This window comes from Mycetomoellerius zeteki, unplaced genomic scaffold, assembly GCF_001594055.1.
Source record: "Mycetomoellerius zeteki isolate Tzet28-1 unplaced genomic scaffold, Tzet1.0 scaffold149, whole genome shotgun sequence".
Taxonomy (NCBI): domain Eukaryota; kingdom Metazoa; phylum Arthropoda; class Insecta; order Hymenoptera; family Formicidae; genus Mycetomoellerius; species Mycetomoellerius zeteki.
In genome coordinates, this window is record NW_017256436.1 from 2,665,659 (window position 1) to 2,690,958 (window position 25,300).

Sequence of the window (25,300 nt, forward strand, 5' to 3'; positions counted from 1 at the left end):
TCGCAGGTGGACGCAAAGACGTCTTGTAGGTATTGGTTCGCGGACACACATAAATGTTCGCGTGAGTTAGCTAACCAATGTTCATGATTGGAATGCCGTGCCACTCGATCGCTATATTTAGACACACGAGTTTTAATTAAGTAGGTACGCGACAACCTATCGCGTATATGAGGTGGCGGCCCAACGGGAGGTCGATATTTCCGATAGTCAATAATACTGACGATTGTGCGAGCCGAATCTGTATATAATTAAATAAAGTTCAATTTCTATCGTAAAAGTCGAATTATAGATATGAATAAACCTTGGGTTTCCATTATCTAAACTATTGGTTTAATTAGAAGAACTGATGAGTTGATATCGAAACTAATATAAATGACGTGATCGTAATATATACGAGCGTTTATACATTTTTAATGTATTCTTTGCATGAAATTGTGATAGAATAATAACATGTATGTAAACGTAACTGTGAATAACTGCGCTTTAGAGATAATTTATTTGCGTCCAAGAGAAACTGAATCAACGCGTTTTTAGACTGTCGCACAGTGCTAATTAAAATTTTTTCAAATAAATTAAAAAAAATCACTTTCAAATAAAATTACTGATTTAATAAGCGTTTTGCGGTTATTGTAGAATTAGGCACATTAAGTGAAATTGCACAGTTTAAGGTTATAGAAGACGATTCAGTTAAGTCGAGTTTAACGTCATGCGGTTTTAACGGCAAGATCATCCCTCGTTTCCCATTTATGCCATTACGCATGCAATTCCACAAACTTCGCGAGATTACGGTTTCTCGTGAAATAAACACAGTGCCAGTAATTGTTAGAAATTCTGCCCGTGCTGTATCTGTTCACGTCTGGCTTACTTATAAATATAAAAGTTTATAAAATTTAATTCCAAATTCATATCTACAGCAATATCACTTAAGATATAAAAATATGTACATATAAAAGTAATTGTTAAAAGAGTTTCAAATATTATTTGGTAAAATCACTAAATCAGTATATTAGGACCCTTATATTTTGTAACTCTTAACGACATTGACTGTCGTTAAAAGTCTATAGAATAGAGGTCCAGAGATAATAAGCAGAGAAGAATTAAAACTTTTCACAAAACTTTCCTTTATCCTCTATTTTGTCTTTTGATTAATTATTTCCCATTCTGTATTATACTCTAAAACTGTTAGAGTGAATAGTCGCTCTAAAGAATGAAATGTCACTCTTAAAGATTGACTTTTTATCAAGACTGACTCAATTTTCTCTCTTTAAAATGAGATTCCACTCTAAAGAATTTATAGAGTGGATAACATATATATTAGCAATATTACATTCTATTAATTTTTATCCATATTTGTATCCATGATACAAAAATTTCTCATTCGTACTTTCTCAACTTCTGTTAATTCAAATTCATTTTATCGATAATTTTTCAAGACATATACCTCTTCTATCGCGGTTGTGAAAAATGATATAAGAGTCTCACGTATCTCTCTCTCTCTCTCTCTAAAATTTTTACAGTGAAAATCTCACTCTGAAAAGTGAAATCTCACACTTAAAGATTGAAAATTGAGCTATATTATTTTTCAAGAATGACTCAATTTTTACTCTTTAGAGTGAGATTCTATTCCGAAGAAACAGAGAGTAGATATGTAAAAATGAGGCATCGAATATGCATTGTAGCGTAAATTACAAGCCTTGTAGACCTTATTACGACGAAAACAACATGCGAAAGGATTAATACTTTTAAGCCACGATACTCAACGGGAGAGGCGGCGAGAGCGACCGTGCGAGAGAGGATAGACGGAATCATAATTCGTAAATTATGCAATGACAGTTAATGTGCTTACCCATGGGGCAATTGACCTTTATTAAACGACGTAACCCTAACATAACCGAGAATGACGGTCATGCCTGTCATAAAATGATTCAATAATGTGTTTCCGTGTGATTTGCGAAATCAAATGGCGGAGCAATGTATCTAATATTGTTCTAAAAAAATCCTCTTGATACATTCTCCGTGTATCACAATCAGGGATTAAATTGCTCGATCATAAAGTTTTAATTGCTATTAACATAAAAGTGTACATGTAAAACGTAACGTACGTATTGTTAATTATGCCTAAAGGTTAAAATTGCATGAAATGACATATATAGATATAATATAATAAAGTTTATAAATAAAAAAATAACAATCTTATATTTTTATAATATTTTTTATCAATTGTCAATTGCAAAAAGCATGATGCAAATTTAGTTAAGGAATCATTTTTTATCGTCTACACTGTTAGATATTAAAGGTACAGTAGCAACCCAATCTCTTAAACAACATTTTGTTATTTTTAACTTCCGTGTATGTCAAAATGTAAATCAATCTATTCCTGTGATTAGTTTTAAAGTAAACAGCGTCCATGTTAACGTCTACTTAAATAATAAACTAAAATTGAGTCAAGTTTAATAAACTTTTTTAAGTTAAATTTTTTACTTCAATTTTTTATTTAATGACATATTGAATAGGATCAGTGGTAACCTATAGAAATGATGACCTATAAAAATAACTCAAATAGAGCATAATTGACATTATAAATTTAACAGTAGTGCAAGACTGCAACGGTAAAAGTAACGTCGGGCTATAATAAAGGTAATAAGGTCTTAAGACTTACCGCTAGACTACGCACCATAATCTGAATTAGTAAACCGTGAGTTTGCAATTCGCTGTCCCGTTGTGTGATTATATAGACTTACCTGTAATATAAATAGAAAAGGGAAATTTAATCGCTTGCTTACAAGTATAATCGACGTGAGTACAATTTATTCGTCTATTAAGATAATCAGCAAACAATGTTACTTTCTTAGAGATTAAATACAGAAGCGTAATTTAACCGTGAAAATAAAAGAATTAAGATTCGCGCGGACATGTATACAATTAATGAAAAGAAATTTCTCTAATCCTTTAATGTAACCTACTTTTTCAAGAAAATATAGAAAAATCATTCTACATTGCAAATAAGTCTTAATTTTTTAGAAAAATGGATTTTTAGACTGGAAAATATAGAATAGGATTGTTAATATTCTTGAGGCTTTCACGGGTGTTACCTATGTGACAATCTTGCGTTTCGCGGGTTTTCTCCGTGTTCAGATCCATTCTTGGAATGCCAACGTTTCGTGAACCTTGCAGTTCAAGATTGTTATATTTTTTAGAGAAAATAATATACCAAAATAAATTACTGTGCCATGAATTGCCAAGAAATTCTATGTACGTCATTAATAAAATAGATTTGAAATTACTGCCTGCTGTGAAATCAGATTGCTGCTTTGTGCTTTGCACGAGAAAGAGTTCTCAAAATATCCGTGATGGGTGATTTCGCGAAAATTTCACGGTGCTTGGTCAAGAACAAATTTAAGCGTGGCGCATTCTCCCATGTCTCAAAACGAGACACAGGAAGACAGATAATCAGCTGGTACTACAGCCGTTTCCGGCAAGCACTGCGGCTGTAATTAAACGCGATATGTGAGTAATGCATGAGGCTCTTTCGCGTTAATGCGCGTTAACTAAAACGCGAGACGGTGTCGCGTTCTTTTGATTGCTGAGAAGAAAAAGGCTAGCTGTGGTCGTATAAATCGTCATGATGAACAGCAAAAATGCGCCTCAATTCCACGGGCAAAACGTTTTCTAATTTATTCGTACTGACATTTATTAGTCATTAAAATTCTTTTAAGAAATAAAACTAGATATGCGGGACATCATCAAAAAATTAAGAAGTGAATTAACAATAATTAAGAATTATATAGAACTATAAGGAGTCCTATATAATTCTTAATTACTGCTAATTCATGCTGTGTGAAAACATGTATCCAACATGTTGTTTATCTTATGTTAGTTTTTTCAGTTTTATTTATTATGAATTTAATTCAAATGTAAGATTATCTTAAATTGTATTCAATTATTATAATTGCGCACTAAATATTGTGTTGACTCCTACTTCCTATTATCTTTGTTAACTCTATTCTCTTTGTTAAGAAGTGATGTCAAGAAGTGATCAAAAAAAAATCTGTACCTAATTTCAACTTGAAAAGCAAATTTTCTTATTTTACGAAAAAATACGTTCCATGTTATATTCATGTACTGAAAAACGAATGATGCTAGCTTTATGACGATATGATTTATGTATTGTGTAAGTTTTGTAGAAGAACGACATATATTTTACCCTGCTGACATTTTTTTCATTATGAAACACAAAAGTTGATGAGCCTATAAATCGATCTTTATTACGCCGCGAGTGTAAAACACGTTGCTCAAAGTGTCGCGCGAATAGCAGCAAATGAGAATACAAACTCCTCTCTTGCTTCACTGTTTGTCTGAAACAATGCGCGCGTAGGTTAAACTTATCAAGCTGTCTTACTTAGTAATGCCGAGAAAAAAGATCTTCCTCTGTGTGTGGTAGCTATCCAATGATGTGCTTCAATGATTCTCATTTCGAAATTCTGTCGCCAAATACGATAGTATACATTACGCTATAATATTAATTAATTTATACGTTTTCACGTATATTATTTTTTAATGTACAAAATAAATAAATTTGCATAATTTTTTACAATTACATATACGTAAATAAGTGAAGAAGGCCATATTCGGTCGTAGCAGATCTTGGTACCTACTAACATTTTGTGTGAATTTTACAATTTTCAGTTCAAGCAAACTGAGCCGATTATTTGTCAGTTTTAAAATACTTGTCCTTGACAGGATGAATAGTTGGTACCTTATTCCAAATATCACAAATTAAATTGACAAGCAATTTAATAATACTGATACTAATTAGTATTTTTAAAACATTGTTAAGAATTTATTGGAAAAAATATTACCTCAGACAGAATTCAAGCTTGGAACTCTTTCATTCCATGTGAGCGTCTTATCAATTCCAATAAATTCTTTACAGTATTTTAAAGATGCTAATTAATATCAGTAATATTAAATTTTACGTACTCCAGCACATAATTTGCTTGAACTGGAAATTGTAAAATCCATACAAAATATTATTAGGCACGAATACAAACTTTGACCGAATATGATCTTTTTCACTTATTTATGTTGAACATCTTACGGTCGATTTTCAGTTAATATTAAATTACATATAACTTTTAACTTTAAACTATTCATTCTTAATCCTCAATTCTCAATTATCTGTCTATTCTTATGAGATATAAATTCATACGGTTTTAATTATACTTCATACATCCACGATTTTTGTAAGACTTTTGTTAATTACTTAATATGACTCTCATAAAAAAAATTAATTTAGAAGAATTTATAAAATATTGTAGATGTATGCATGAGAAAAACTTCAAAACTATAAATGCATAATATACTCAATAATATATGATATAATTGTGTTTCAATATGATATAGTTAGAAAATAATATTTTTCGTTTCATACCGCACATAGTTTTTTGTCACGTTTATCGAACAGCAAAACTTTAAAGTGCATAACGCTTTATATTCATACGATATAATTAAAAAATAACATTTTTCGTTCTATAACACTCATAATTTTTTTTATCACGTTTATCGAATTACGCGATCTTCAAGGAGTTCAAGGATACTCTCATCAGTTATTTCTAATTTCACTCCTGTCTTCTAAGAAACCTGATCTTCTTCGGGACGGTTTCTACATGAGATTATGTCTACTTTCAGGGCCACGAAAAACGAAGAGAGAGGTGAGAAGCGATCACGAAGGGTGCAGCCTAGATAAGAGCCAAAGGGTGCGGTTGATTATTCTTGTGTCCAAGCTAATACTACAGAGTATGGGCTCACCTTTCCATAGCCGGCATCTCATTCCGAAAGTTCAAAGCTATTTAATCTAATAACTAACTGGACGCCTAAACAGAATTGTTATCAAGCTTTTAGTAAGAGATATCAGGAATTTCTTAATTTTATTAATTTTAATTAATTTTATTCATAAACTCTTTATGTAGAGTCTTTCCGAAAGTTCGAGTTTACTTTGTAGTTATTTAAAACTTATTGTATTTCAACATTATTGAACACACAACTGTTCGTAATTTATTATTGTTAATAAAACACATTAAAAAATATTAGTAAGAGTGATATTTTTTGCACTAAATTATTTATAATACTTTAAAGATACTTATTAGCGTGATTAAATTGAATATCAATTTAATTTGTGACTTTATCATTCCAGCTTCAGTTTAAAATTGCGTGAAAATTAACTGTGTTCGACACGCAGTTCACAGAATTGGAAAATCTATATAAATTAACGTAAGAAAAAAATTATTGAGAGCAATTTAAATGTTAAATTTCTAAATGTCGCTTTCTATTTATTTGTGTTATTCATATATCAATCTAAGTTTCACTTATTCTAGTTTACTAAAAATCATAATGTTCCAATTGCTCACACGGATCCTTTATGAAGATCAATTTGATACTCTTGATATATGGCATCGTGAAAGAAGCTCACTCCCGACAATTTCAAGTAGAGATACGCGACGTTCAAAGCCATCTAGCTTACCGTTACGTGTCTGACGGGCGCTCACGGTCGTTTGTTTTATCCGGATATTCGTTATATGTGTCGTTATAATTACGAGATGACCACAGTCTTTTCCGTGCGGATTCACGAATTTACTACGAAGAAATCCTCAAAGAAATCCTATTCTCGTTTCACACGTAGGAAACCAATAGCCAACTCTTGTATCCTCAGTTGATTAAGATATGATTAATGACATAATTATTAAATAAAAGACAATTTAAAATTTATTTATATATTATTATCGTAATGAGCAATAGGAATTAAATATGTATATCGATCTATGAAAAATAAATTGAAGGACTTAAACTAATTGCTGCAACAATAGGCTAACTCACATTTTGTAAAAACGAAAAAAATAAACTTTAAAGTTAAAATGATGGAAAAAATACATTTATTTGCAAATACTACTAAAACTATAATATTTTTTAGAACATGTCCAAAAAGTTTATTACGGATTGTATGTAGATCGTGAATAAGGAATAGGTATCATAAGAAGAATAAAATTTCTTTGCATTAGATAGTTTCATTGCTGAGTGATAAAGAGATCATTGCATAAACACTACAGTGATAACAGTGGTTAGCTCAACTTTTAAAATAAATAGGGGACTTTGCATTTATCTATATTTCTACCAATAACATATATTTGGCTATGTTATAGATTAACCTATTATTGATGAGCAAACTCTTTAATTAAGAACTATCGCAAAAAGAAATTAAAATAAATAGAATAAATAGAATTGTATAAAAGAATGACATATTTCTTATAATTATAATTTTTTTACATTTGAAACGTGTATGTTTTATACGTACTACAGAATCTGTCACCTGAATTCAGCGATTTGGGATACTTGGGATATAACATTTACATAATTGTCATATTGATTTTACTATATTTTATAGTCTGCTGACTGTAGTGTGATTGAATTTGATGAGAACGAATACAATCCAAGCGACAATATTGTTCTTCTACACATCTCGTTAAATTATCTCGCGACAATTATTGAAATAATTCTTCGATAGCGTAGTTTGTAATATTTTTATTATAATTTACACATACATACACACAACACATAGTTTAAGTTATCTAAATTTTGTTTTATAAGTTATTAGTCGTCACATTACACGACCAGATTCTTTGTTTCTTTTTAAAATTTTAAATCGTAAATAATAAAATATGTATAAATATCAACCATTAAAAGCGATAATTTATTAAATAACTAATTATATCAAATATGAATTAAATTGCTACATACATTATTGCTTCAATAAAAAGCGAAATATGTTACTTGTTAGGCAACATGTGATCCAAATAGCTTAAATTTAATACGCCAAACACATTCAATTTACCCCAATTTTCTCAATACGAAATCCATTGATAATTTGTAACATATGTGTGTATATATATGTACTTATGTATATATAAAATTCTTTCTCAAAAAATTTATATTTTTACATATTTGTTAACTATTTTTCTCGCCGAAAGTTAACGATACAAGGCAATGATGCACCGTATAATCGAACAAATTGCGTAAAAATAATTTTTTTGAGATATAAAAGATGTATAGAAATCATATTATTAAAAAATACCTATATAAACATTCATTTAAAAAAATATAACAAGGTACTAAATATAAAATCATTATGTAATTAAATAGTTATAATTGATATAGAAAGATATTCTTTAAAATTTAATATTTGTGGCCGGAAAGGAAATCAATGCAATACTGTGAAAATATTAGGTACTAATGGTCAGACATTTCTTTGAAGAAAGATAGCATTGCTTTCGTGTATCGTGGAAACTGGATGAGATAGCGAAATCTGAGTGAAGGTGCACGCGGCGAACCGTGAAATTATAAATGATTCGGACAATAGCCGTTCATCCAACTCAACGTTAGTCTATCATTGTTGAATTACGATTATTAAACAATTATGTTTGTTTGATAAATACACTATCTTTCTTCCTTATATTCTTTTATGTTTCTTCTTCTTTTTGCCCAAGTCGCGCAACCGTTTAATTTCAAACGCAATAGTACTTAGAAACCACTAATGACACAAACAGACATCCACGGAAAGAATTCGATTTATCACGATAATCAAAATCATCACGCCATCGCTGTTTAATCATGGAGCATGACTCATATCATTTGCGCACTTTGCTCTGTTTACACGATTCATGCAAATTGCAAGTTTAATTTTTATAGTTTCTCGCTGGTTATTGTGCCAGACTAATTCCGATATAATCAAAGGTTCATAAAATTATAATTGAACTGTTAAATACAAAAAAATATACTTTTGCAAACAATACAGGAAAGCCGAGAATTTTTGTTCATTAAACGTTTTGCTTCATTAACGAAGTACATAATGAAGACACAAATGAAACACATTCAATTTTAATACATTAATTCATTTAAATGAATTTACAATAGTTCAACATCTTAACGTTCTGACCGTTATGGCGCTTCTTAATTTAAAGCATTATGTTTAACATTAGCGGTCTTTCAATCTTATAATTGTTAATGCATTAAGTTTCAAACTTTATAAGGATATTAATTGGAAGAAATTGTAAACTGATATACTATATCGATTTTACCAAAGTTTTTGAGGATGGAATTACATCATCAAAATAAGCTATGTATGCTCCAGATTCTCATATTTACAAAACCTTCTCTAAATAAACGTATAAATAATATATGTACAAGCAAATCTTCCACGATTAATTTACTTGTTTATTATAAAATACAAATAATTATGATTGATATAATTTCCGGTATCAGTACATTAAATAAATTAAATTTGCTATTTCCAGTAGAATATATTATTTCCTATCCATTTCAGTTATGAAATTCATAACTGAGGCTGAACCACGAGGGTACCCTAATTATGTGCTCTCTTAGCATTAGGTAAGAATCCCTTAGGAGTTTCGCATAAGTCCCGGAGGATTACAAACTGTCGGCAGTCACGCGATCTCGCTGACTGTATTACACGCGATAACAGCTTCACCGTCGTTCTTGCAAGACAGCTCGGCTCACTAAAAACACGTAAAGTTCTGAAAGGAATCGAACGTCTGACAAAAAGCAGCGCACCGATGATCGTGCATTGAAAAATCCATCGATCTGCGTGCGACATTTTTCTCTTCGAATGTAAATCTATGGTTGTCAAAAGAGATATGCATCGCTAGTGGGCTCGAAACATTCGGTTCTATACAAAGCCAGGCGTGGCCTTCGCGCAAGGATAAATCTCGTTAGGTGGAACTGTCACTCCCCGTTTCCTGTTTATAGCGTTACGTATCACGTGTTCGCTTTGGGCGCTGATCGCGATATGTACGAATGAGAAAATAACGGTACGAAATGGCGCAACGCGCGGGAAACGTTGAATCACGGTTGTACCAGCTTTGTAGGATATTTCTGTACCATGATCGTATGTACATCGTTGATTCGTTGCCAATAATTGAAATCTTTATTTGGAAAGCTGGATAAAAAGAGTGCAAATTCTCTTAATTATATCCGAGGCTGCGATACATATAAATAGCAACCATCTAGCCATCATAAAGTATTTTATGCCGTTCAAGATACGACCACCTTCGATGTGTATTCGTGCGACAAATGGTGCGTAACAATGACGTAAAAAATGACGGCGCTACCGCGTGCTCGGAGCGAAACCGCAAACGCCTGCTAACTATCGATAATTGACGTCTAACAGTCTACCTGCTGTTTATGAAAACCCGCTGGTTGCCTAGCAGCTGACGTTTCTTCCTCGCGTAGCAAAGTAATTGCCGGTCCTACACCTCCCTCAAAGCGAAAAAAGAATCGCCAGTGAAGCGTAAACGGAAGCTACTTACTCGTTTATTTATATAAGAAATTCCGAGTTACTATAAGGTGATATATGAAATACCTATGTATTTATAGTTTTACGCACATGTGTACACTATCGCTGCATCGCCACCCACTGTAATACTTATGAAAATGAGTATTTCATATAGCGCTTAAATTCAAAAGAATGCAACGTGGGCACGGATTACCCCACTTTCTCCCTTATGACTATTACGAAGTCATATCACCGCGGAAGTTCGTTTCTCACAATACGTCACTTTACATCATCCGCGACCGATTTCTTTTGCAAACGCATCATCTTTTGCGAAACGCAGCCTCTGCAGATTAATACACGAGGACAGAAAACGGCGCAATGACATTTGAGCGTTCATACTTATTTAGATTTTTAAATGAATATGCATTTTTCTGGAATTTCTATATTCGAAGTTTTATTTTCATATAGTTGAATAAATATTTATATTAAATTTAGAAACTGGAATAAGAATATATGTTTAGACAAAAAGACATTTTCTGTATTTTTTATAAAATTTGAGTAGAATAAAATATCGAGAAGATATAAAAACTAAGTAAAGTAGATTATAGATTAAAGCATAAATCTGTAAGCTCTGTATAAAAAAATTAAATTATATACTTAAACAAGCTTCATTACTAAAATAAAAGAGCAAAAACTGCATAGTTTTTTTTTATTTAAATTTTACATCAATCGCTTCTCATTTTTTCTTCCGTGTGTATGTGCGAAACGTAAGCGTCAATTATAACGAGCTCGGGTAAACGATAACAATTGATCTAATTGTAGCGGTATGTGCGTTGCGTCGACGATGTATGATTTGCGTCTCGTGTTGTATTGTAAACCATATAATTTACACACGAAATTACGATAATCGCGTCGTTTGCGGAAAGATTGATGTAAAATTTAAATAAAAAAAAAAACATTCGAGATAGTTGATTAAAATAATTGATTAAATAAAACAAAAATTAATAAAAATATTCGATCAAAAAAATGCATAATTGTGTGTGCAAATCAACTTATTTATTTCATTTACGAATATTTTCGCATATAAATTCATATAGTAAATCTTAATGTGCTTATTAATATTAATTAAATAGCTATAAAATATCATAGTTGCTTAATTTACAATTTCTATTTAAATTCATTCAAGCATTGAAAATCTAAGTCTGATTCTATATATGTGCGAAACCGATTCTTATTGTGATAAAAAAAAATAATAATTAAAAATTTAATGAAGTTAATAAGATAAATGAGGTAGTAATATTGATTAATAAAAAGCAAAAAAGAAATATGTTTAAGATAAAGAAGTAATAAAGAAGCAAAATCAGTTCCTCATTTCGCACCTTCGCTCCTGTTACACGATCTAAATGTAAACCGGCTTTATCGTCATACATTATATTGTGCCAAACAATCCTGGATCATATCATTAGCTTCAATCACATCGCCAGCTCTCGTTTTGTCGTTTGAAAGCTGCAACGGATTTTACGATCCAGATGATCGAGGATATCGAAGAACTTTTCGACGAATGCATCGCATGGATCGCACCTCGTGAAAGTCCAGCGCATGGTAATATGAAACCGAAAAAGTCACCGACAAAAAAGCGCCCGTACGCGAATAAGTTCCTCGTTGCTTTCACTCGGACTTAAGATAAGAACGGGTGATCTTTCACGCAGCAGACTAAACTGATTGTGTTCTAATGATATAAAATTACGGCGTTAATCATCACGATAGAGATGGCTAATGAAAAACAAAAGTATTAATTATTATTACATATACTGTATATTAATGAATTGTAAATCAGCATGTGTCATTATTTGTTTAAATATTATCAATTCGTTTAAATATTATCAGTATAAATGTCGTGACAAATAACATAAAAAGATTTATCAACATATTGAAGTTAAAATATTAGAGTATTTTTTATCATTAAAAACAAATATTCATTGTGTATCATCCAAGAAAATTGTCGAGAAAAGGGGCTGTACAATACGAATTTAATTAAAATGATATGAAATTCCAAGAAAGGAATGATGAAGGACGATTACAAAGCAGAGCAAATCTGTCAAAGCTATCATATATTTGTTTTACTTTTGCGATTAATTACAATTGACTATCTTGACAAGCCAAGAAGAAACGCTTTGTAAAGAATATTCATAAAACGTAACATACAGTCTTACTTCAATAAAATCTATTCATTAGTACACATAGAAAAAAACTATTCAACCAAAAGTTTATTCAACTTAAATCAATATAATATTTCGATCAAAAATTTTACGAATACAAATTCCATCAAATTAAGACTAAAATCTTTAAACCAAATTACAATGTTTCATATATAAGCATATTATGATTAAAAAAAGTTTTTTTTATATATTTGAAAATTGATGGTGTGCAAAAATATAGAAGTCAACAAAATAAATTTTCGACGTGTCATTTATGATTTTATTTCTGTTTTTACTATATTTTTACATTTCTTTATATTTTTCATATCATATATCATCTTTCTGTGAGAAGAAAGATGATATATGATACGTGTGCGAGTGTAATTAATCGCGAGCTTTCATTGAATTACTCGTAAGTGATGGCGCGAAAATGTCTCGATCGGAATACGGAGTGTCACGAGGCGTTGAAAAGCTGCGCAAAGAATTCTAATGATATCGCGCGAATCAACGTGCTCTCTCAAAAGAAAAAAGTCTCTTTCCAATTAGCACAGTTCCTCCATAACGGGGAAACTGGATACTCCTTTATAGGTAGGGCAGCATGTGACCGATGCTCGTGGAACTGGGTTGGCCCGACGACGTCGCTCATGCGGCCGTCGCCGTCTCTCTAAAGAAGGTCAAAAAATGCCGAGGACAATAAACCTGTCTTGTTTAGCTTCATCCGTGTATCGAGGACAACGACAAAATTCGAAGAGACGAGAGCAACGCACATATGTATATATTCTATGATCAGCTGAAATCGTGCATATCCAAGGTGTCTCAGACATAGGGGAGAATTGCCGAATTCTTATTATATTTTCCATTTAGTACTAATTTGTACGTAAATAAATATTGAACATTGTAGCTTGATGTTTCAGACACTTATAATTACGTGTTCAGCTTTTCACTAATAACTAATTAATTTGTTATAAGTCTTTCTGTAATATAAAAAGGTAAGAATCTTTTAAAAGATCTACAGGTATAATTTACGCAACCGGTTATTTAAATCGTACCTTTTTATATTACAGAAAGACTTATAACAAATTAATTAGTTATTAGTGAAAAGCTGAATATATAATAATAAGTGTCTAAAACATCAAAATTCTGAATTCTTATACTTTCATAAAAAAAATTTATTGTAGAATATTTTATATTCGTTGTATGTACAATGTACGTATTTATAATTACGTTCAGAATAAAATTGCGTGATTATATTATCAGCTACATAATTTGAGCAAAAATTAATATCAGTCATTTTTAATTTTTTAAAAATGCAGTTGGCATTCACAAAACAAAATGCACCCTATTAAATTTTGTCTATATTACTCATTTCTCATTTATTTCATACTTTTTTTTACTAAACGTTGCTTAAAAAAATTGAATAATAATATAAAATATTAATAAAGTACTATATTTAGGCAACCGGCATTCGGCAACTTTCCCCTAATGGATGTACGCGAATAATAAAAAAAACGAGAAGTAGCATTCTTACTCGATCAAATCGTTCAATATCTGATTGTACCATGACAGATAATACCTATCATGCTCTATTTTCACAAAACAATATCTTAAGAACAAAATTCCGATTGATAAAATGATCGTACTATAGCAATCTTACGTGAGAAGAAGCGGTGAAACCCAAGTAATAAAAATTACCTGTTCCAGGGAAATTAGCATAATCCCACGTGAGTCGTTGCCATCCGACCAAAATTGGTGAGTACATGCGGATAAAATATTAAAATCGTTTCACGGCGTATCTGGCACGAACTCGTAAATAAAGAATCACGCGGGAAAAAGTTGTTCATGCATTTATACACATGGATTCGGGCCGTGACGCAACGCCCGAAATTTATCATTTCGCCTTTCGTCACGCGATAAATCGGTTTGATTTGATTGAGATTAATAATGTTGTGTTACCCAGATATGCATTTGGTACAGCATCATTCTTTTTTATTATAGCTGTTTTGTGGATCGTGTGATATGATTATTAAAATTGTATTAAAATTGTATTAAAGACGGCAAATGTGAATTATTCTAAAATTTAAATTTTGTTGTGTACACTAAAAATGTACTAAATTTTAATAAATATTTGTTTGAATAGTACTAATTAAATATTTACTAAATGTAATCATATATGTATTTAGTACAAGAACCATTAATTAGAATAAGAACTATAATTTTTTTATTGACTATATATATAAATATTTATTTACTGTGAATAAATATTAGTTAGTACTATTTAAAAAAATTAAGATTTAATCAATCTTTTTTTAGTTTATGATACATCTGCACTCGATGTGTAATATGTAATCGCGATAGATGTTATGTATAATATATAGAGAGCTATATAACTTTTAATTGCATTATTCCAAACTGCATTATTGAGATCAGTTACTATCAAAGTTGGCACGTGCTCTTTTGTATTATACATATAACTTCGATGTATCGTATTGTACAAATCAAACAATGAAACCAATATAATTTTGTTACTGCAATTTACATTCATAATAATTTTATGTTGCTTATTAATTATTTTGCTAGATATGGAATGGTTTTAATTTTTTTTCTAAAATACTGTTTTGCTTCTTTGTAATCTGTTTTTGAAGAAAATAAAAAATATTTTAAAATTCTGTATTTTAAAATACAGAATTATTTTGAATTTTAAAAAACTTACTCGTGTTGCATAAAATTATTCGTATTACATAAAATTATTTTCTTCGGGATCATTTTTGGAAAAGATATATATCAATACTTTTATCACGTTAACTATCAATCGATTATGTTCCTAATGCGTCAAAATCATACCAGGATCGAGGAAAGGTCAACGACGTAGCAATTCTAAATAAGCCTTTACTTCTATCGCCATAGATATTACATTACATCAGTGCACCGGCCACGGCGCACGTTAAGGCACCTAATTACACGTTACGTTCGACCCACACGTACGTACACGCGAGCAGATTACCGAATGGTAATACTCTCCGCCGTTGGCTACCTTGAGGGACAGACCGAAAGGAAAGTGGGTGAACTCGACTCGATTTGCAGCAAGAAACCGTCGCGTTGCTCGTTCCACCTGTCTCCGTTTTTCCTTTCCCGCACATAACTGAATCTCATGTTTAACCGAGATTAGCAGAGATTCATCTCGGATTCGGATGACGCCCGCGCAAAGCTAAAGTTGTTCGGCGAACTCGCAAGCAGTGAATTTATTCCTAATTGTAAACTTATACCAGTGAATATCTACAATGAGTATTATATAATTAGATTCGTTTATTTTTATCTTCAATTGATCTTAGTAGGTATATCTTTTGCTTTTTTGTCTCTTCTTGACAATTTTGATTTGTCTATTACGAATTACTGAAATTACAATGAAATGTAATTCAACAGAATAATTTATACTCTCAATTAACAAAAAATATACAAAGAATTAAATTTGTTAAAAATATAATCATAAGTAATATCTAAAAATAAAGAAAAAAATTAATTATAACACAATTAAAAGCAAAATACAAATCTGATCATTTATACTTCATTTATGTTTTACTATTTTTCTTTTATCGCCATCAAGCATTAGAAGTATTAGAAATGATTTTCATCTGTAACATCGGAATATCAACCTAAGCAAATCTTATCGATGTGATCTTAATCACGACGCGCAAATAGCTATACGCACATGTAATAGAGATAAGGATACTTGGCGCGGTAATGATATGATAATGATATTTCAGCAAACACGAACGATTAAAAATTACGTAAATACATTGTCCTCGATGAGAACGGGGTGCCGTTCGCTATGCTGCATGAAGTTATACACGGCATGCGAGGTCGCGGATATAATCTAAGCGCGATCGATTTAATGTTCCGGTGGAAAAGAGCGTTGTGCCATTTTGCTGGATGAGCCGACCGAAATCAAAAGTTCTCGCATAATATGCTGAGCACGTAATCAAAATGTAAGCGAGGTATAGTTGGTCTATAACTTAGAAATTCGCATGGAATAGCGTATAGGGAACATAAAAAATCTCTGTGACGGTAAAAACCAGCATTGTTAAGATGCTAGTAAAGTTCCACATATAGCTCAGCCGAGGTCACTTGTTAAATAATACATTTGGTTCCAGATAAAGATGATAATGCGTCTTACGTTTGCTGCGGATTTAATAATAGTAATATATACATAAAATTTTACTACGTGTGTAATTAAAGAACTAAAACGTTTAAAATAATTTTAATTCTTCTCCTACCAAGTGAAGGAAATTAATTTTAAAGGCAATTCTTTTTATCAAGTATATAATCCTCGTCATTTTTATTAAGTTTTATATTATTTGCCTTTTAACACGATAAAACGACAATCTATCAATATTATTCTTGTAACTAAAAATACGTAAAATATAGGAAAATTTGCAATTAACTGCGAAACAATGTGCGATTATTAGAGAACGTCATTAACCATCTACTTGAAACGATGCATGTGAAAAGGATGTGATGTGTGTAGATACATTATCTCGACATTTAACGACACCACTGACAACCGTATTACTCCTGGATAAGCACGGAACAATCCGGTTCAAGGGCATCGCAGGTACTAGGTTACGCAGGCCACGGTCATCGTGATCGTATTGCACATGTGTGACACGATGCACCTTGCACAAACTCAAATCGCATCGATTCGATCCATTAGGCACGAGCCTCCAGTGAGTCGCGCTGCGCCATGGAAAAATACGCTTGAAAATTTTCGATTTGACCTCACGTATCCCTTGAAACTTTAACACGGCCCGCTGTTCTGCATTTCGCTTATATTACTTGAATTTAAATTTCCGTAAATCAATATCGGTATCTCGTACCGTCGTGGTATTTTACAAATGCGAAGACGTGACCTTGCAGATTCGGAGCAGGTATATCTAACAATAAGTTTCTCGTACCTGTACAGAGTTTCTATAGGCAAATTTTACATACACTAAAGTGGGCATTATTTTTATTGAAAAATTTATAAATTTCAACGGTGTTACTGGATTCGTAAAATCGAAATTTTTAAAGGATAATGCAATTTAAATAATTTAGAGATGCAGACCGGTATAATGCGCAGATGTGGGTTAGCTAAATATATAATTGCGTGCAAACAAAAGCGCATCTCGATCAATAAAAGTAGTATACTAAAGCATGCAGTTAGCGAGCTAGCAAAAGATTCAAATAATAAGTTACTTGTGACATAGATTCTATGTGATCTTAGAAATATTTACTAATTTTCATTATATTATATACGCACATTTTCTTTTACAAGACATTGTAAAAAAACATTGAAAGAATACATTTTAGATAGTGCTTATGAAAACGGAATTTTCCAGTAGAGCAGAAATATACAAATAAAATTTTATTTATTGTCTGAAGTTCTCTAGAAAAAGTTTCCTAAAAAATTATAAAATAAAAAATGCTTTTTCAGAAAAGTTTTACAGAAAATGAATTTAAGCGTTTTGAATCATTAAAATTTTGTAATATTAATTTTGAAATGTAATTTTCGTGTAATAACTGATTTTAGAGGAATAAAAGTGCATTCTCACACAGAGCAGAAACTTGCAGTAACATTGTTGCAACGTTTGCAATGTTATTACAATTACGAATATATTACATAATATATAATATATAACATTATATACATAATATATAATTATAATTATTATTATAATAAATATTATATAATATTACTGTAATGTTGCAATTGTTACGATATTGCTGAAATAATCTGTGCTGGGTTCTTTTAAAGTATGTTCTTTCTTTTCTTTTTTTTCTTTATGTTTCCATTCTTTTTTGTAAGCAGCTCCAAAATGATAATTTTTGAATTATATCAATGTATAGCAAATGAGCCACACACACACACACACACATAAGTATAAGAATGTTCGCTTTCAGAAACTACACCCGGGTTCATCCAGATATCATTTTATCCTTATTGTTCACCGAATGTTAACAAGCTTGAAATGATACTTGGGTGCCACCGCAGAACCTAAAAGATTCAACTAACCTTAACGTCGAAAGCCTCAACGGGCGTCCGTTGCACACCGTTCATCTTCCGATGGGCTGACACTCTCGATATTAGATCAACTCACAATTTTTAGTCCTGTTCACTGCCGGGGATCAGCAACGAGAGAGAGAGAGAAAGAGAGAGAGAGAGCACAATGTCCGATGTCACTTTTCACTCCGCGGCCGAAAGTTCGCGGCATTGACAAACTCCATTTTGATCACCGTCATATCGCGAAACTCGAACGCTCATCCACGTACGGTGAAAGATTTCGCGAATCCGAGTTCGCGCGTACATTCGCGAGATCTGTGACCGGCTAACTACATGGTATATTGATATTAGTACCGAGTAACGAATCGTTACCGTCGCGGCCGGAGACGTTGGGAAGAAAACGCCGTCGCGACATTTGAGCGAGGAACGCGCGTTTCCATCTGCGGGACGCGAGATTTGAAACGCGGCGTCTCGAGGACGCGCATGCGCGCCGCGACGATCGCGAGCACGTGCTATCTCGGAGCACGCGTTTGTTTTCGCCAAGATTTTGAAGAAGTTATATTGTGGAAAGAAGGCAAAAAAGAGAGTAATATAGATACATATTACGAAAATGGAGAGATGCAATTATTATTACGTTATCTATTATATGTAATATATTTCGAACAAGTAATTAATTATATCATACGCGTAATATTGTTTTTATTCTATTATCATCAATTTCGTCTTTGCAGCATGACTTTTTTAAATTATGCTTCTACATGTGTTTTATAATATGTCGTTAAAATTAGAAAAAACGAAGCTTGAACGTGACGAATAATGTAATGATCGTTTCTAAGAAGAATGACTTTTCTAAAATAATTTATTCGTGTGATAATTTTATAATAAATTCATAAACATAATCAATTCATTACATTCATGAACTATATTTTTTCTAATTGATAAGTATAATATTAAAAGCTATACTATTTTATATAACGTTCTTCAAATATAATCAATTTGTAAATACAAAGAGAAAGAACTATTAGCATAATTAATTAGGTAAGAAAATGTCCAAATGCTTTTTCTTAATAATTCAAACGTAAATTAGCATTTAATAGCATTATTAAAAATAATTTTTGTATCAATTAATACTCGATTTATCTATCATATTATATGTACTACCTGCAAAATACTCTGTTTTATCTTATTTTATAGGATACATGTTAATAAAAAAAGGAGTTTATAGTATTTGCTAGCAATTGTCTAGATTCTAATACATATCTTATTACATAATGCTCTTATATAAATTGCTATTATAGCCTTACAGGTAATATTTTATTCTTTTTTAGCGTTTCCTAGAGATATTTTTAGCTGCTTATCTTGACAAACGTGTTTAAAGGAAAACTCACAGTTTTTATCTATCCGCAAATCACTATGCGTCATTATCGGCGTTTTAAAGCACATTAAACAATCACTGTTTACTCAGTTTACAATAGCTTAAGTTCAATTATCTCTTTATTGTTACATTCGTATTTTTAGTTTTACTAACGCAAACTACTGATTCAAATGTGATAAAATCAATATCCTTCCTGTTATCATCGCAAACAAAAACTGATACTTTAAATGTCACAAAAAAAGTAAATGCGCAAAAGAGAATTGCATAAACATTTGATATTGCTTATATTTCTTTATATGCGAAAATTTTTTTATATTTATAAGCATTGACGTGGGTTACATGTTTGTGAGAAAAGCGCGAAATATCATGTCCAGAAGCGCGAAATAACTCATCCGCAATTACAGGACGGCTAATGAGAAGATTCTGAAAGGAGAGATTCCCGGCGAGAAAGACTTTCAGGAAGACACGCTCTCGGATACTTCAGCTGCTCGAAAACCCGTCGATGTATCCGATGTCTGAGGGGGAGTACAGAACAGGTTTAAGAACGCTGCGGCTGACCGAACTTCAAATCCGCTCTTCTACAGCCGAAGTCAGAAACGGCGCTTTGAAATCAATTCGTTCCTTCTTGGAGAATCGCATGTTGGATATAATCGAAACTGTCGTAATTTCGATGAGTTCTGACGCTACAAGCAAACCAAAACTAATGTTGGATTTTATTAACGACAACAAACAAGAAACGATCCCGAATTAAATTGCCATGAAATTTACTGATATAAAAAACAAACACAATTTCGGCGAATCCAGTTTTAAGACACAAATTCGATGTTATATAAGATAAGATAAGAAAATGTATATAGATAAGGTAACAGAAAACGTATATTCTTACAATTTTTTTCAGTTAAATATAGAGATTGCCATATTTTGATATAGCGCGGAAACATGAACTCACCGAAATCGTTACCGGTTTCAATTCCCGGTTTCTGACACGCAGGTAACGCGAGTACTATCATGCGTGACGGCATCCTGCATGTACCACGCAACAGCTGTGCATTGTGAAAATAATAATCATATGGGATTATAGAAAGGACAGTCACCACGAAGAAAGTCTTCACTATGCAAATTACACTCGTCAAGAGGCAGAAATATCTCTAAAGTATAGCTTGTTATCGACGCACGTTTCTCGTGAAAGCGATGCTAAATTACGGAGAAATAAAGAATACCCGTGTGAAAAAATCATATATAAAAATAAATTGACAATTGACTCGGTCTGAAAAAGTGCTCCGTTTTCTGTTAAAATTTAATTCGATCCTCAAGGATATCCTTTGCTTTCTACAATTGACATTAACTATCATACGTGCGTGCGCAGTATTACTTCGAAGTAGTATTTTCCAACAGAAGTGTTAATATTCGCAAAACACCTTTGCCAATAACAGGACTCACTCACTTTCTCGTGGTTATCAATTATCGAACATCCTGTATACATAGACAAATTAAATTTCTGTCTCATCCTGAGGTTCGATTGTGTATCACACAATTTTTGGTGAAAATTATTTTTAAAATGAGCGAATTTATTAAAATATTTATAATTCCATCGATCTATAATACATATATCTAGGCCGGTATTCATAATCGATTCTTGTAATTCAAGATTATCTTAAGATGTCACAGACCAATCAAAAGCCGGTATTCAAAAGTCAGTTCTTATTTTAAGACCGTCTTAAGTAATGTCTTAAGATGCTAAACACAGCCTTCTTATTGATTCACAATATTTTAAGATCGTACTTAAGATAAGAACCCTAAAATAAGAATCGACAATGAATACCGGTTACAGAGTCGTATTAGCGTCTTAAGACAACACTTAAGACGGTCTTAAAATAAGAATGAATTATGAATACCGGCCTTAGTGAATTTGCTCACTTTGTAATTTTCACTTCATTTTAAGATACACAATGGACCCTCTGTAAGCGGGTCCTCGTCTGACACCAACTGTGCGAGATCGAGATCGAGATCGCGTTTCGAGGCATTTCGCTCGCAGGATCTCCTCGCGGGATCCTCATTTGGGAGGATCACCCCGGCGCGAAATTCGTGATGTCCCTCTGCCCCTCCACCTCGGAATGTGCAAAAGAGTAAAAGGAGAGGCGACGAAACGCGATACGAACGGAGAGTTTTGCTCCGATTTCACCTCCTGCCGGAGGACAACCTGGGTGAACTCGCGGGCACGCTGAAACGCACGTGGCACGTGGCACGTCGTCGCATATCCCGGCTCGCTCCTTCGCTTGCGCGCTTGCTCGCTCGCCCGCTCGCTCGCTCGCTCGCAAGACTACCGCTCGCTCGGCACCTTAACGCGTGCGGCGGCGCGGCGGTGGCAGCGGGAACGCATGCAGGCAGCGGCCGGCGTTCGGGCGCTCCGCGTCGCGACTGCCGGCGTGCGGCGCGGCTAAAAAACCATACGATGACCTCATCCGCACCGGCAGTGCTCTCCTCTCCTGCTCATGTCACTCTTTCTACGAACCGTCCTGAAAACATCGCCGTCGGCGCCGACGCCGCCGTCTTCCGCAGGTTGCCGCGCCGCAGATACGGCTTATCTGCGGGCACAGCAGACGCGAGCGCGAGGGAGAGAATACGTCGCGTTTCCTAATTTTTGACGATTTATGGACAGAAATTATTCAGATAGAACACAGTCGTAATTAAGTCGTAATGATATCATAGAACGTCATTATGACGTCATTTGATATTTAAAAATGAACTTGTAAGTGACAAATAAGATCATGATAATGTTCTTATGATATTATTATGACTTCTGTGTTCTACTTAAGTAAAGATTTCATTGAAATCAATTTTTTTTAATTCGATGAAAAGTAATTCAACGATTTTGTAAATTACTCGTCAAACATAAATCTTACACAAATTTGTGAAATTAGAAGCGTTTTTCGATAAAATATTTAATTTGCGAGTTTCTAAATGATTTAAATAAAGAAACCACAAGAGGATGCTGGTGTGACGTCTAAACCCTGACGGGATTTACTTGTTAAATGCGATTTACACACATACGATTTACAATACAAACATACGATTTACGAGATATCGATAGGGATCACCGGGATCACTGTGGATGCTTTCCATTTAGTGATACAAATCGTCATAAGTATCGTTCTGTTATTATTCACGGAATGCAAAGAGAGATAGAATGACGTTTGTGTCGATTTGTATCACTAAGGAAAGCACCCAAAGTATAACATTGTGTACAACTCAATTGGAATAGAATATTACTCTATGCACGGTTTCGAAAAGAGTTGGATTAAATGTAGCTTTTTCCACCTATATTGAATGAAAAAAGAAAAAATGCCGGCCGTTCAATGTTCTCCAATCTCATTTATAGTATAGACGCTGCTAGTAACATGTGATTGTTATTATAGAAAACACAAGCTTACACAGCTGATTATAGTAGCTCTCAGGCTGAGTGCGGATGTGTAGTGTTGTGTCGATGATTACGGCAATTGGGGGCATTTTCTAGCAAGGACACATGAGGTTTGTTCGCGTCGCAAGCTCCAACATGCTCTTATCATAGCTCCTACTCATTCTACCAAGCGCGTCAAGCTGGAAACACAATAGACACAGGCAACAGGCCTGTTCTTTTTGGCTGAACTTTTGCACCAGTTCATCTTTCTTCCTCTTCTTTCCTCCTGGAGAGAAAAGGAAGAAAAATGAACTGATGCAAAAGTTCAGCCAAAAAGAACAGGGCTAATAAGCAACAGGCAACAGGGAATAACGAGCCGTCCAATGGCTACATTTACACCGTGCATTTAGGCCGCGGCCTATACAATAGATGTCCTTGTTTATACTGTTGGTTAAACAAAGACACCTATCGTATAGGTCACGGACTAAGAATACGGTGTAAACGTAGCCACTCAGAGTTTTGGGATATATTTCGATATTGGACGGCTCATTATTCCCTATGCCTATTGCCTGTGCCTATTGTGTTAAAGCTTTAGAATGAGTAACCCCGGATAATCTACAATAAGTGTTTTAAGACTTAAGCCGTAAGAATTGACCAATTACAGTCGAATTCGAGGAGAATAATCGACTATGATTCGCCCATTTCTTATGGCTTAAGGCTTAAAACTCTATTGTAGATCCGGGGTAAAAGCTATCGTAGGAATGTTGTGGAATATATTGGAGCAAACCTTTAGTGTGACACATGAATCATTTCATCCTTGTTCAATATTGATAAACAATAAGGATATAAAAATGCAAAAGTTCACTGAATGCTCATATTTCATATTTATTTATCATAGATAGGTAACGGTATTTCTTTATTATCATCTGTAATCATATTGGTTTGTAACAATTGTAACCCCCGGATCCACGGATCGCAACTATTGCGAGTCGACCACTTTTGACATGTAAAGTTGGTTCTACATTAGTCGATAGGTGTCTTTGTTTAATATACAGGATAAACAAGGACGTCTATTGTATAGGCCGCGGCCTAAATGCACGGTGTAAACGTAGCCAGAGTTGCGATTCAGGCTGTGGTCCACTTGACACTACAAACGCTTCGAAACGTTTGAGCGACCAATCAGAACAAAGAATTTTACGAATTGACTAATCAAAGGCTATGTTTACACCGTGCGCTTAGTCCGCGACCTATACGATAAGTGTTTTTGTTTAACCTACAAGATAAACAAGGACATCCATTGTATAGGCCGCGGTCTAAATACACGGTGTAAACGTAGCCAAAGAAAGCTGCGAAGGGTTTGTCGCGTCAAGTGGACCGCAGCCTCAATCAACATCAAGCTAGCACGACTCTGATTGGACTGCAACGCTTGCGACATGCTTGCGACACTGCGATGCGATCAATGTAGAACCAGTTTAATGCGTGGTCTACAATGGGCAGTAGCAGTAGTGGATTAAGAAGTAGACATTAGAAGTAGGCTGTAGGATTAGGGTCTCTTTACGTCTGAGTGTCTACAATGACTTAGAGACTTGCACCGATTTGTCTCCATGCTTCGGTTTTCACATTGGCGTTGGCATATAATTTTTCGGTCTTATCATAAAAAAACCGATTGCACCGAACCACGGCAATTAATTCTCGGTTAATCCTTATTTCAAAATCACGCCTAGAACTATCATGAAACTCCATGTCTGCCATACTCGAAATTTAGGTTATAGCATGCAAAAACAGCACTAGCTTCTTGCGCGCGTTTTCTTTACTACTGAATGCTGAGTTCTCATTCGTTGAGAGTAAAGGCCATGGCACACAAAAAACTTAAGGCAGTAAGACGTAAACAGTAATGCTGGATTCACACTGCATCCGATTTTCGTCGTACGACACTCTGCAACCAATCAGAAAA

At 33.4% G+C, this 25,300-nt stretch overlaps 1 protein-coding gene across 1 annotated transcript in view; it reads right to left on the reverse strand.

Moving 5' to 3' along the window:
- Lmpt (four and a half LIM domains protein limpet) overlaps positions 1-18,653 on the reverse strand; it is a 132,389-nt gene extending 113,736 nt beyond the window's left edge. Inside the window, exon 1 of the mRNA XM_018444201.1 lies at positions 18,587-18,653. Coding sequence (XP_018299703.1) covers positions 18,587-18,631 — 45 coding nt within the window. The 5' untranslated portion in view covers positions 18,632-18,653. The remainder of the gene's footprint in view (positions 1-18,586) is intronic.
- Positions 18,654-25,300: the final 6,647 nt, after the last annotated feature.